The sequence below is a fragment of the Festucalex cinctus genome, chromosome 18 (assembly GCF_051991245.1).
Source record: "Festucalex cinctus isolate MCC-2025b chromosome 18, RoL_Fcin_1.0, whole genome shotgun sequence".
Classification (NCBI taxonomy): Eukaryota; Metazoa; Chordata; class Actinopteri; order Syngnathiformes; family Syngnathidae; genus Festucalex; species Festucalex cinctus.
In genome coordinates this window covers 21,274,385-21,288,140 of record NC_135428.1, presented here as the reverse complement: position 1 = coordinate 21,288,140, position 13,756 = coordinate 21,274,385, and the positions used below count along the sequence as shown (strand labels likewise).

The window sequence follows — 13,756 nt, the reverse complement described above, 5'->3', positions numbered from 1 at the left end:
CTTGTGTAATCTGAGTTCATTGTAGGTGCAAGAATTACAAAACAGCCTGTCCTATTTTCGGCTGCTTTGAAATACTCCGTCTCGGTGCAGTTCAAGCGGATCTAAAAATGGCTTGTGTGTGAAACAGCAACTGGATTGCTTATCTGTCACTGCACGGTATCGGCTCTTGTGGACCATTTTCACCACTCAAATGGTTTCTATTTCCAGTCTAGACTAGAAACCAAGCAGCTAATGTTTTTGTGTGTGTATGTGCAGTCGGAGGGGTGATGGGCGGGACGCAGCCGAGCTCCAGACTCTGCAGTGTCACTGCTGTAATGGAGCTGATTGATCACCTATACGGTCGCCTGCTGGCCCCCGCCGGCTTTAGTATAGAGCGACTCGCAACCCCCCTCCCTCTCTGCGCCACCGCCACTATCACCAAGCCAATCTGCGAAGGCAAACCACCCCCCCCCCATAGACTTCAACCTGGCCACGGTTTTGACATTGGCTTGCAGGATTTATTTGGATGCATCTTCCGCATTTGGCCTGCCCTTTTTCTACACTTTCTTCAGACAAATGTGGGAAGGGAGCTACACTTTGTCTGCCATTTTCCAATTTGATGAAGACGCAGCAGCATTAAGGTGCTGTTGTTTTCCATTATTCTTAAAGGCCATAATCAATCAATGATAACATTTGCAGATATCACTCCCTGCCCCCTCTATGTCATGGAGGGTCATAACCCAAATCTATCAAGGGTATTGGAAGCAATTAAACGTATGCGACTCGGACAAGCTTTCGAGGGCAGATGTCCTTTAAAAATATGAATGTGGTTATTTTGATTTAAAATAAAACACATTCACATATATGTTAGTCATTGAGCAAATGGCTTTAGCTGAGCAAAAGTGTGGCTGTCTCAAACTGCTTTGAGTGTTTTTATGCGCTAGCGTCTGCTCTTTGCTTGAGCATGAGCTGCGACTTCTGTCCGTCTATGCACGCATTCATCTGAATTTTCTCATATGGCAGTTTGCACTCAATTTTATGCAATATCTGTTTATTAGTATTTATGTGTGATAGTTAAGGCTCCATGCAATCTCCACTGGTAGTTTTGCTGCAGTATATGTTTGTCTGAGCACCACTGGAAAAAGAGTCTAAATTGATCAGCATAGGGTGGAACGTATTCACCAGCAAAGGCTGGATGGAGGGTGTGTGTGTATTTGTGTGTAAGAGAGAGAGGGAGGGAGAGAAAGAGCAAGGGCTGTCGCTGCAGACTCCTGCTGCAGTAGCTCACTTTGGGCAAGCAGCTGCAGACAGGGAGTAACAGACAACAGACAGGTACAGACCTGGTGTAATAATGGGAGGGGTAAGGGGTGGAGGGCAGTGGATGCTGGAGAGGTAGGGCTTGGGGAGCGGAGGTCAAATGGGGGAAGGGGGTCATTTAGGGGATGCGACGGCAGGCAGGAGCAGCTGGAGGAAGCAAATGTTTTTGGCTTTTTTGGGGGGGAGCTCATCGTGTTGGACGCTAAAGGAAGTGGGAAGAGGCGGAAATATGAAAGTGGGCATAAGAGTGTCATGACATGTCTGCTGCCACAGTGTCTGGAGCAGGGAGGCGGAGCGGTGGTAGTGGTGTTGTTGAAGGTGCTGAGATGGAGCTGATAACGCAACAACTGCGATGGAGTGATGCTGCAGAGGGAGGGGAGGGGAGATCCCACCTCACTGACCTGCATCCGGCAACCACTTCCCACAGACACCTCAGCTTCACCCCCCTCATCTAACTCCGTCTTTCTACCTTCTTCTAGTGCCACATCCCTTTTTCCCTCCGTACTTCCTCATCAGCAGCTCAAAGGAGGATCGCAATAAGCCGAAGTCGGTGGCAGGCAGAAGAGTGAGCGCGCCAGGCAACGTTGTGGGGCGCAAAGCGTTCAGTTCCGGAAGTCTGCACTTTGCTTGGCCTTCCCCAGAGAGAAGGAGACAGTCAGACATCTATTTGATTTTTTTGTTCTCTGAGGGGGAGGAGCCGGGTGCCTAGCGGCGGGAGAGATTCTGGATGGGATGGAGTGAGAAGAGGGGGTGGAGGGGATCTGTTAATATTTATTACAATTTGCTATTTTATTACAGTTGTTTATGGGTTGATAGGTTATACCTTTACTCTGTTTTACTAATTGCTGTTTAGATTTTTACTGTTGCCATGCTTTCTCACGATTGACACTTTGCTGGTGAGGTGGGTCTGAAGACGACATGAGTGGGTTTTTTTTTCATCTGCATTTTCTTGTCCTTTTTTATTGCTGTAATGTAGAACAACTTCAGGAAATATTTGTTATTTTAAAAAAATGAACCATATTGAGCAGTTTCAGGCTCTGCATCGATTAGTCGAGGTGAGCAAACAGTCCATCAGACAGGTCCAGGTCCTTTCGTCCTAATGGAGAGAAACGTAGACTGATGATCAGCCGATGCTCGAGGACAAAAAGGCAGCTTGGCTGCGGGGCTTTTCCTTTTGCAACCACAAAGGCTAGTTGGGCAGAGCAGGCTTGCGTGTTTGTCTGAGCGTCTGTTTGGGTCTTGCTGCAGTTGGAAAAATCATTTTGTAGTCTGCAACAAATCGACCCCATTTGTCTTTCTTTGTTGTTCTTTGCTGCCTTGTCTTTTGTTATATTTTGCATGTGGAAGCAATTGTATGTCTGTCATTATGAAGAATCACACTGAGCCGACTGGACAAGTTATGTCGAGTGGATGAAAGAAGAAGGCAAATATTTTAATTTTGCTCATACATGTGTCGGGCGGAAATGGGCTACTTTTAAGTCGCAGTATTAGGAAGGCATATGAATATGAGTCGAGCAAAACACTGGTGTCTTGCAGCAGACTGCAGCTCCTCGGTAGACTCTGTCGTACTTCACCTGCTCCCTGAGACCCTAACTTGTGAGCTCTCCTGATAAAAATCACGGGTTAGGCTCTTGGGACGCGGGCGGAGGGCACAATCGACTTTCAGTAGACAAAGAAATATGATTTTGTACAAGAAAATGACACAAATTTTCATAGATCTATGCTATCACTTTCATGGAATATGCATGTCTGGGAGCTTGACGTTGTGTTTTATTACTTGACAAACCTGAAATCGAGAGAATACACATCCATCCATCCATTTTGAGTACCGCATATCCTCACGACAGTCTTGCAGCTGACTTTGGAGAGGCGGGGTAACACCCTGAATTGGTCGTTAGTAATATTTTTCAACATTGTCGTGCAGGTCAAATGTAATGAAGATTAGGAATGCAATGACAGCACCACACCCCAGACTCATGCTGACACCACCGCATCGAAATGCTGAGACACAGCCAATAGCTGTGATCTGGACTAAGGCAGCTCCTCTCATGTGTTCCCCCCACCTTCATTCTGGCACTAGAGGAGACATCTGCTGCTTGTTTTCACCATAATACAACAGTGTGTTTTCCCTACCAGTAGAAGTTAATTTACTCAAGAAACCTTTTTTTTTTTTTTAGAGGAAGTACTTCTACATTTCTTATAGACAAAAAAGAAAAAGAAAAAAACTACACAGTGTTGCTACTAAATAGATTTTTCAGCTCTGTGTATGTTGTAAAGGTTTTTCATAGTATTAAAAAGTGCTCATGTATAATGTTAACAAGGAGTAAAAAATGTATAGACTTAGACTTGACTTTATTGGTCCCTTTGGGATGGCTTCCTCTGGGAAATTTACATATCCAGCAGCAATAAGAACAGATAATAAAATAAAAAATAATTCAATCAATCAATAAATAAGGTTATTACACCAGAGATTGAAATAATAATAATAATAATAATAATAATAATAATAATAATAATAATACAAATTAAATCAATCAATAAATAAGGTTATTGCACCAGAGATTGAATTAATAATAATAATAGTAATAATAATAATAATAATAATAATAATAATAATAATAATAATAAAATAAAAATTCAATCAATCAATCAATAAGGTTATTACACCGGAGATTTAATTAAATAAATTACATTTCAATACAGTAAAGTGCCATATTTGTGATATTTGCCAAAAAATGGCATTTGCATATATCGCATTTGGCATTTGCGTATAAGCTGTAATTCCTTTGCTCCCTTCATTTTACAATTAATCTCAGGATTTTTCATGACCATGACATGCCAAGTTAGTAATTTGTATAAATTCACATTTAAACGGTAGCTTCAATATGACTTGAGCAGGAAGGCATGCTTAGAAGATGAGGTTAAATATTAAAAGGCAAATGAAAACATTGAATTGTCCTGTTACGTTCATGACTATAGGCAAGTCATTATAATAAATTTGGTTTAATGGCAAAAAATGTCACTGCTGTTCAGGTGTGAGGTAATTCGTCATTTATAGCTTGACCTGCATGGTTTGACGGCTCCTCAGGGTGACTGTGTTTTAAAAAGTATTTTTCACCTTAGAAATGCAGCTCCAAACACTTTTTCAATTCTAGCTTTAATACCCTTCCCTCCATCTCTTTGTCTCCAATCTTGTGCTGTCTAATTATGTTTTTTTTTTCCCCCCGTCCTCGCTTCCCATTTGGTTTCATAGTGAGCATCGCCGATGCCAAACGATCAGACAGTGTCTGTGCTACAGGGCCCCCAGCAACAGCTGAAGGGACACCATGCCCCATGAATACCAAACAGCCAAGCACAGTGCGACAAGTGCTGATCAGTCAGATGCGTCGTAGCCAAAGTGGAGCTGGTGCCCACAAAACAGCCAGACAGTTTTATTAGGCTTTGTCTGACACACAGTCAAGTCTGGCAGGAGCCAACCCTCTGATGAAATCATCAGCAGCTCCCCCAACGGTAACAAAGCAGTAAGCATAGTGAAATCTGCCAAGTATCCAATAAATATCACCTTGTAAAAATCAACCCCCAGCTAGTTTGGAAGTGCAACACGCTGGGGATTACAATATAGTTGAAGGCCAAACTACATTTGCGTCTTCTTTGCCATAAAAGCAAAGTTTTGGCATCCACGGAAGATCAAAAGGTTAATTAGTTTGCATTTGCATCTTTGACTTTTTGAGTACATTTATATAAAATGCAGTATTGGGTTTGCTTTTCCACTAAATTGCAAATACATATGGTGAATAAAAATAAATAAATAAAAAAAATAAAAATAAAAAATAAATAAATAAATATATATATATATTTTATTTTTTATTATTTTTTTATTCACCATATATATATATATATATATATATATATATATATATATTATATTATATGGTAGTTAATGAAAACTAATGAAAAACTAACTAAATTTCAAACATTTTCATTAACAAAATAACATAAAAAGGAAAATGATTTTTCAAAAATGAAAACTGAAGCTACATCTTATGTTTATAAGACTAACTAAAACTAACTATCATAGTGAAAATGTCCTTTATTTACATTGTAGTCAATTAATATCATACATGAGCTTTCGGGGTTCATTTTAAATGTAGTAATTTGTTCAACCGTACAGGAGAAGGAAGATCGAACAGTCATTTGGGAATTGCCCTCACCGTAATCTTATTACAAAATAGTGACTTATATATATATATATATATATATATATATATATATATATATATATATATATATATATATATATATATATATATATATATGTATCTTGCATTTTTGTCTCTTTATATATATATATTTTTTAAACTGCAAAACTAATAGTAAAACCCGTTAAAAAAAAATATATATATAATAAAATTAAGCATTTGCCCCCAAAAAATAAAAAGTAAAATTAAAAAAATCTAAACTAACTAAACAAAAGGCAAACCGGAGGGGAAAAACTTAATAAATTAAATATATGGCAAATATATGGCAAAAATGCCATACATTCTGGATTCATTACAAATCAACTGAAATATTGCAAGCCTTTTATTGTTTTAATATTGCTGATTAGGGCTTTTTTTTTTTTTTTTTAACTTGGTCTAAGGAAATAGTCTAATATTTTGAGATAGGATATTTGAGTTTTCTTAAGCTGTAAGCCATAATCAGCAATATTAAAATAATAAAAGGCTTGCAATATTTCAGTTGATTTGTAATGAATCCAGAATGTATGGCATTTTTGCTTATTTAATTGCATTACAGAAAATAATGGACTTCATCACAATATTCACATTTTCTGAGACAGTCCTGTAATGAGAAATCTAAAACTATTATGCCTTGTTGGTAATAGTGTAATGTATAAATATATTATTAATTACTTTAATGTATTACTTAATACAAAAACGTGTATTGTCTGCCAACAGAAATATGAAAAAGGATGAAGACTTATTTCAGTGCTTTTGAATAGGTGTGGATAAACCCATGGCTACAGCTGATGGACTCGAATGTGCTGGAGATTAGGCGACATTGTTCTGAGGTGGTCATGTCACACAATGACTTGCCACATTGCTCCCTGATAAAAGTAAGATGGGCAGATTAAATGTTTTATCCACTTCGTTAGGATTCACGGCTGACAAATGTAATGAGATAAACGTCTGTGAATGAGAAGGATGTTGGTGTGCGTGTGTATGTGTGTAACTATTCTTTTTTTTGCATTGATTGTCAGGTTGTGTTTTTTGGTGAAGCTGCTTGTTTAGTGGATTTCTTATTACAGCGGAGTGGGAGGGGCATGAGGAGGGAGAACAAGAGCGGGGTGTCAGGTATGCTTGATAGCGGTGCAGCACTGAAAAAGAAGAGGGGGCGCTTTTGTGGGGGGGGGGGGGGGGGGTTGTCTGAATTTCCAGACACTGCGGCAGGAGGCCAGACAGTCACCTGAACACACACACATCGATGATGACGCCTCCCATGCACCTGTGCGACAACATGGACGCGCACATTTCATTCTGAGCCCCGCCTCTAAAGCGCTCCACTGAAGCCAATTCGATTTTGTTTGCAATCCAATCAAGATTATAAATCGTAGTGCCACCCATAATTGTATTGGCTGGTGCATCCAGGGCAAAGTTCCTCCCTTTTCCTCGGGGTGATGGGAAACGCGATTAACTTCATTAGTGCTCTTAGATTACAGTAAGTGCTGTTCGAAGTGGGGTTGTCAACTGAACGGACAGTTGAGGAATACACTAAGATTTGAGGGCTCTCATTCTGAAGAGGATGTGATTGGCAGGCAAGCAACAAAGCCAAAGTAGAGAAGAAACTTTACCTTATGAGCCAGCTTTGTTAACCTGGATTCTCTCAAGGCAGATTTGTTGAGGGCACATTCCCTCTTGGTCATATAGCTCCCCTTCTCTCACCGCCCCGATATGTGATTTACCTGCGAGGCGTTGCCAGGGAAACGCGGTATCTGGCTTGCGGCTTGATGGACTTATTGAACTGGAACGGGGACCGGATAATTGTCCTCTGTCTTCTAGGTTGGCTATCCTGTGACTGAGACTCGAACGTGACCAATAGCTGGCTTGGTGTTGTTGCTACAGGAATCTTAACTCCTTTACTGCCACAGGTTATAAAAAAAAAAAAAAAAAACCCCACAGTGCCAGCCGATTTCGAGCATTTTAACTCATCTTTCAAGGCAAACAGAATATTGTGTGCTTTTATTACATATACAATGTGGGTACCAAATGAAAGACTGCATTCCATTCTTTCATTACAAAAAAAGTACGTTTCTACCTTATTCCGTAATTTGAATGGCATTTAGCGAAAAATGAAAAGGCGAAAATAAGCTTCTTGTGAAAACATACATTTTATCCACAACAGTGACTTTGACAGTAATATATTTTTTTTTGTTTAGTGTAGCTCTGTGAATTAGGTTTAGTTTGACAAAGGCTTTGATCATTCATGTCACCCTTGAAAACATTCTATTTAATCAGATTCCGTCATGCTTCATTGTAATTTCATACATCGGCAACCCATTGAAAAGAGATATAATGCTGCCATCTGCTGGCCATAGTTTGTGGGTGTTGTTGATTTCACAACTCATTGACCATGTTGTTCATTCCTAGTCAATGGCCATGTTGAAATTTAAATGCTTAAGTTAGTAGTGTATATGAAATAATTTCATGGTGGAAACATACAAAAGCATGAACAAACAATGTTTACTTTGTGGCCCAGCCGGAAGAGGTCATGACCATAAAATTCTTACTTGTGTTCTCAAGTGTGTCCAGTGGGCAGGTAAAGATTCAACTTGTGTTTGTCCTGGCTGGAATTTGAACCTCATCCCCTTGTCCAGCTGCCACCACCATTTTCTAAGAACACATCAAATTAATTTGAACTTCAGTGCACAACAAAACTGTGTCAAAATGTCAACCAGCTTCAGATCTTCAGCCAAGTCCAGTCTTCAACCCAGTCTGCTGGGTCAAAATAATTAACCCAGGCTGTACCGGTAACTCACTATGCTCAAAAGCCACAGCTGCCCAGTGAGTAGGGCTGTAACGATACCGGCGATATTGTGATATGAAAAACTGCCACGATATCGTCGTCGTCATATTCACGATATTTAAATGCCACACATCTGTTAAAAAAGTCAGGTTGATTTCCATTTGTGCAGTTGTAGCACCCTCTGGTGGCTAGTTTTTTTAGTGCAGTTTAATTTTCATTAGGGATGTTTTGGCCCTTCTATGTTTAAAATACACTAATTGTCAGATGAAGGGGAACGTAACATGCTTGTGAAGTGAGTAAATATGTGGAGGAACTTGTGCTTGCATTAGCGAGTAAGTCCCTCAATATTAAGTGTTAGAGATTGTAGGTAGTTTATATGCATTGCTGTTATGTACAAAAGCACAATATTGTGCTTTTTTTTTAGCATGAACTAATTTCTTTTACAATATTATGACCTTTTTTTAAATATCGCCAACCTCCCCACTATATCGTGATAATTATCGTACCGTGAGCGTCATATCGCGATAATATCGTATCGTGATGTTTGGATATCGTTACATCCCTACCAGTGAGTGGGTTTAGAGAACAACCCACCATTTTTAAATGTTAGAAAAAACAAAAGAAAAAAAAAACAGACATGATCGATATCAGTATGGAATTGAAGAATGAAAATAGAAATTAACTGAATATAAAAATAGAATTTTTCATTTATTTTTATTTTTAGTATTAACAGACAGAGTTGTAAGATTATAACACATATGACATATGCAAGGCCACTTTAATGCACGGGTTTACCTGGGCTAGCCCAGGGGCCTACAGTTGTCAGGGGCCTATCATAATCATTTAAAAAAAAAAAGTCAATTTGTTGATTTTTCTGTCAGTTATGCAAAGGGATGGGAACCGAACACTTACGAGTACTTTTTGTAGTATGGACTGTGCAAGAGTAGAAGAGTTAACAATTTTCCATGGCGCTCTTGAACGCAACATTGTTACAAAATTGTTGGGTGGATTACTGTAATTCACTTTATTTTGGAATCAGCCAGTCCTCCCTCCAGCATCTCCAGCTTGTCCAAAATGCTGCTGCTCGTCTCCTTACTGGTGCCCGTAAGAGGGAACACATAAACCCTATCCTGGCCTCTCTTCACTGGCGGCCCTTGAAATTTTAAGATTCTTCTATTTGTTTTCAAATCTCTCAATGGTCTTGCCCCACCTTATCTCGCTGAGCTCTTGCACCCCTACACACAGCAGAGGCTTGCTGCCTCAGGTCAGCAGACCAGACACAATTGGAGGTAGGCTACCAAGGGCTAAGCGGAGGCTTAGAGGAGATCGAGCATTTGCTGATGCCGGTCCCTCCCTTTGGAATGACCTTCCACTAAATATTAGGCAATCCCTCTTTTTATTCTCTTTTAAAACGTCTCGTCTTTCTCGTCTTAAAACACATCTGTATTCTTTGGCGTTTGGCGCACCATGAGACTTGTTTTTGGTGTTTTGTGGTGTGTATGAGTTTGATGTTTAGTCTACTTATTTATGCATTCATTTATTTCTTTATTCACTCGCCTACTTCTTATTAATTTACTGATGTAAAATGTCAAATTTACTTGTAAAAAAACAAAAACAAACTTGTATACGCACTTCAAAATGTTTGCTTTGTTCTTGTTTTGTTACCTTATTCTTTACTACACAACCGATATTTATGTTTATGTACAGCACTTTGTATACAGCAATGCCTGTTCTTAAAGCGCTTTATAAATAAAGTTGAGTTGAGTTTAGAATTATACGTGCACCAGCGTACTGACGTCGCCGACTCGCACTGGTTTTCACTCGCTAAAAATACATTTCCTGGTTTGGAAGAGAGCGAGATTTTTGCGGCGCCAGTTTATGAAGTATGACAGCCTACGCACCGGGTGGAGGATGGCAATGTCCCCGGTTCAACACAATTAGTGCACGGCTAGAGGGAGGTGCCGACGCTGTACGGTGAGCGCGGACACGTCGTGCGGTCACCGGCCTTTCACAGGTGCAGTACACCGACACCGAAACAGAGATGTCCGTCTTCCCCCACCGAATCAAATCATGCTGGAAGGTACATTGCTTTACCTTTACGGTGAATATACATTGTAATTTGGAACAATAAAAAGCTTGTGGCCAAAATGTAGCGAGCGTTACAGACCACTTCGGGTACATTCAAATGATTCATTTGAACCCAATTATTCTCTTTCTTCACGTCATCATGTCCTCTTTCAACTGTCTTTTTTTTTTCTCATCGTGAGACATGCTTTACGTTCTGGAAAAAACAACTGCACAAAAAACAAAGATAACTTCAATTATTAATTTATATATTTACTCTTCGTGTTTAACTTCATTCCTTGTGCTGCACAGAACTTTGCTTCACACTTTTTTTTTGTAATATTAATGTGTATTAATTACACTTCAATAATTATAAAATTGTGTACCGGTATTTTTTTTTTTACTATTCCTCTGTGGCTAATTTGTTAAAATATAAAATTTTTCTTCAAATCTACCCCCAGGTTAAGTGGATGGCATGTGCACTGCCCACACACTTAATAAAATGTGCGCTGGTTTGCTTGTCAATGATGAAAAATAAGCAGAGCATCTCGTTTAGGGTTTGGGGGAGGGGTTATATATGAGTAGGTAAAGGCGGCCCTGGACATATGAAATGTATAAACGGATTGGTTAAAAAATATACCAATCTAGTTGGTTAGGGTGATATTGGTTAGTAGCAGTCCATAGATGAACTAATCAATTGGTCAGATATGGACCAATCCGGTTGACTAGACGACCAACTTTATTGGTTAACCAACCAAATTGATTAAAAATTAGTTACACTTCACTAGCCCAACTGTTTTGCTGATGGTGGCCGACTGGATTCTATGGAACCATGGCCAACTGGTTAGCACTTCAGAGGTTGAGGGTTCAAATCCGGGCTCCGGACTTCCTGTATGGAGTTTGCATGTTCTCCACATGGCCGTGTGTCCCCCAATGGTATTCTAGGTATGATTGTGATTGTGAATGGTTGTTCATGGTATGGTATTACTATAAAAACATGGAACATACCAAAAGAAAGATTAGAGTCCCTTCTTTCATCAGGAAAAACAAAAGTATGTTTCTATCGGTTTCCGTTTTGCATCAATTAGAGTTAGAATATAGCTAAGTTTTATCATTATTCACAAATCTGTTCTGTGGGGAAATTGGCTTGTTTTAACATGGCCCTGGTTGATCGCTTATACTCTGCTGCCACCTGCTGGCCGTTTTCGTAATAACTACCATTGCTTCAACCGTTCTCTGCATTAGAAAGGCTGCATCAAAGCCTTCTGTATGCTCTAGCATGAAAAAAAAAATACAAAATAAAATAAATAAAAAAGTGTAACTACGTCTTTGGGACACTTAAAACATTTAAAATAGAACGTATTTATACATTTTTGGTAGCAAATGAGTTATAATGTACATTATTAAGCAATATACAGTACAGCCCAAAAGTTTGGACGCACGCACGCACGCACATGTACACGCACGCACGCACACACACACACGTCATTCAATGTGTTTGCTTTATTCTCATGACATTTACAGTGTAGATTCTCACTGAAGACGTCAACTAAGAATGAAACATGTGGAGTTATCCATTTTCTCAACTCAAGCAGTTACTCCTCACAAGGGTTGCGGGGATGCTGGATCCTATCCCGGCCAGCTTCGGGCAGTAGGCGGGGTACACCCTGAACAGGTTGCCAGCCAATGAAATAACTGAAAACATGTTTTAGATTCTCGTTTCTTCAAAATAGCCACCCTTTGCACTGATTACTGCTTTGCACACTCTTGGCATTCTCACCTCTGGGATTGCATGCAATACTGTTGGAAAACCATTTCAGGTGGCTACTCTTGAAGCTCATCGACGCAATGCCACAGGTGTGCAAAAAATAAATAAATAAATAAATCATCAGAGCAAAGAGTGACTATTTCGAAGATACTGGAATGTAAAACATGTTTTCAAATATTTTTACCTATGTACAGTGAGAATCTACAAAGTAAATGTGCCTGAAAATAAAGAAAATGCATTGCATAAGGTGTGTCCAAGCTTTTGGCCTGTACTGTAGATGGTTCCAATACAACCAATTTATTTTGGTTGCTTCCTCTATGGTTGTACACAAATTAACCAACACCTTAGTCAAAATGACCAATGTATCGGTTGGCCCTTTAACCAATAAAGATTGGTTGACAACGCTACCATTCTAGATTAGTTCTTTTAACCAAAGGATTGGTTGGACTGCCAACTAGATTGGTCCATTTTAAACAATTTTTTGGTTTATTTGATCAACCCGTTTTTAAGGTGAAAATTCACAGTAAATCTGTACAGTAAGGTTTTTTTCCACACAGTCATAATAGTTGCCTATTTATTGTATGTTTTTTTTTCTATAAACATACGTAAACATTACACTCACTTACACAATACATTTCAATGAGCCGGTTCCTGAGTATGAACGGTTTTTTGTTGTTGTTGTTGTTGTTTTTAAGGTTTGGGAACCCCTGCTCTTATTATGGTAACAGTCTTCCCATATTGGCTTCACTCAAATAAATATAAATTGTAATATATTTTACACTTTAAGGCTTTTTGGGGCATAGGCAATGAAAAAAAAAGTTGGTGCAGACCTATGATTTTTTTTGTATTAAAATTTTTAAAAAATTGTCTGTAATTTGTCACTTAACAATGCATGGCTCATGCATAACATTTAAACATATGCAGGAGGAGGGCATCTATGAGGGTGCTAATCCAAATCAAGGTTCTTCGGCCGTCAGTGCAATGCTTTTTTTTTTTTTTTTCCCCCTTTCTTAAGATAAAAAAGATCCCAAATCGAGGGGGGTATCATACAGGGGATAGGATAAGAAATGAACAGTTTTGTTTAGACATTCATCAGTACCTCGGCAGTACTTGGGGTTGTAAAAAACAAAACAAAACAAATAGAACCACTGATTTATACACACACAACATAACTCAATTTGCTTCACATACTGTAATTAAATATATGTCTAATCATAGGCATGGGAAAACTGCTTGTGGGGTAATACATGGATGTGTGTTACAGTATTCACACGATTTTACTGTATTTCTGCTATTTGGTCAGGGACATTTTTGTTATTAAAAAAAATAGAAGCAATACATTCTATATTTGATACTTTTCTACATATTTGCTAAATTGTTTTCATTGTTTTTTTTGTTTTTTTTTGTCTAGGAGATGAGGCGCTTGTCCTTCATTGTGGTCACAGGTAAGACATGACTCTCTGTGGCTGATAATGTTGGGTTTAGATCCTCTTGATTTTCGATGTACTTGGCTGCGGATAAGTGACTAAAAGTCAGACTGCTGTTAAGTTTGCATGAGCTAATTGCACCTGAGTCATTTGGAAGCTGCTCAGGTGCCCTCCGTGTCCA

At 39.1% G+C, this 13,756-nt stretch overlaps 2 protein-coding genes across 3 annotated transcripts in view; one reads left to right on the top strand and one right to left on the bottom strand.

Moving 5' to 3' along the window:
* The window catches only part of LOC144006685 (sialate:O-sulfotransferase 1-like), a 236,931-nt gene that overhangs the window by 29,125 nt on the left and 194,050 nt on the right, over positions 1–13,756 (bottom strand). Inside the window, exon 12 of the transcript XR_013279902.1 lies at positions 8,081–8,183. The gene's annotated coding sequence lies outside the window, so the exon portion shown is untranslated. The remainder of the gene's footprint in view (positions 1–8,080; positions 8,184–13,756) is intronic.
* LOC144006686 (uncharacterized) overlaps positions 1–13,756 on the top strand; it is a 68,185-nt gene that overhangs the window by 42,845 nt on the left and 11,584 nt on the right. For both annotated transcript variants that reach the window (XM_077505674.1, XM_077505673.1), the window contains exon 3: positions 13,560–13,593. In XM_077505674.1, coding sequence (XP_077361800.1) covers positions 13,560–13,593 — 34 coding nt within the window. The remainder of the gene's footprint in view (positions 1–13,559; positions 13,594–13,756) is intronic.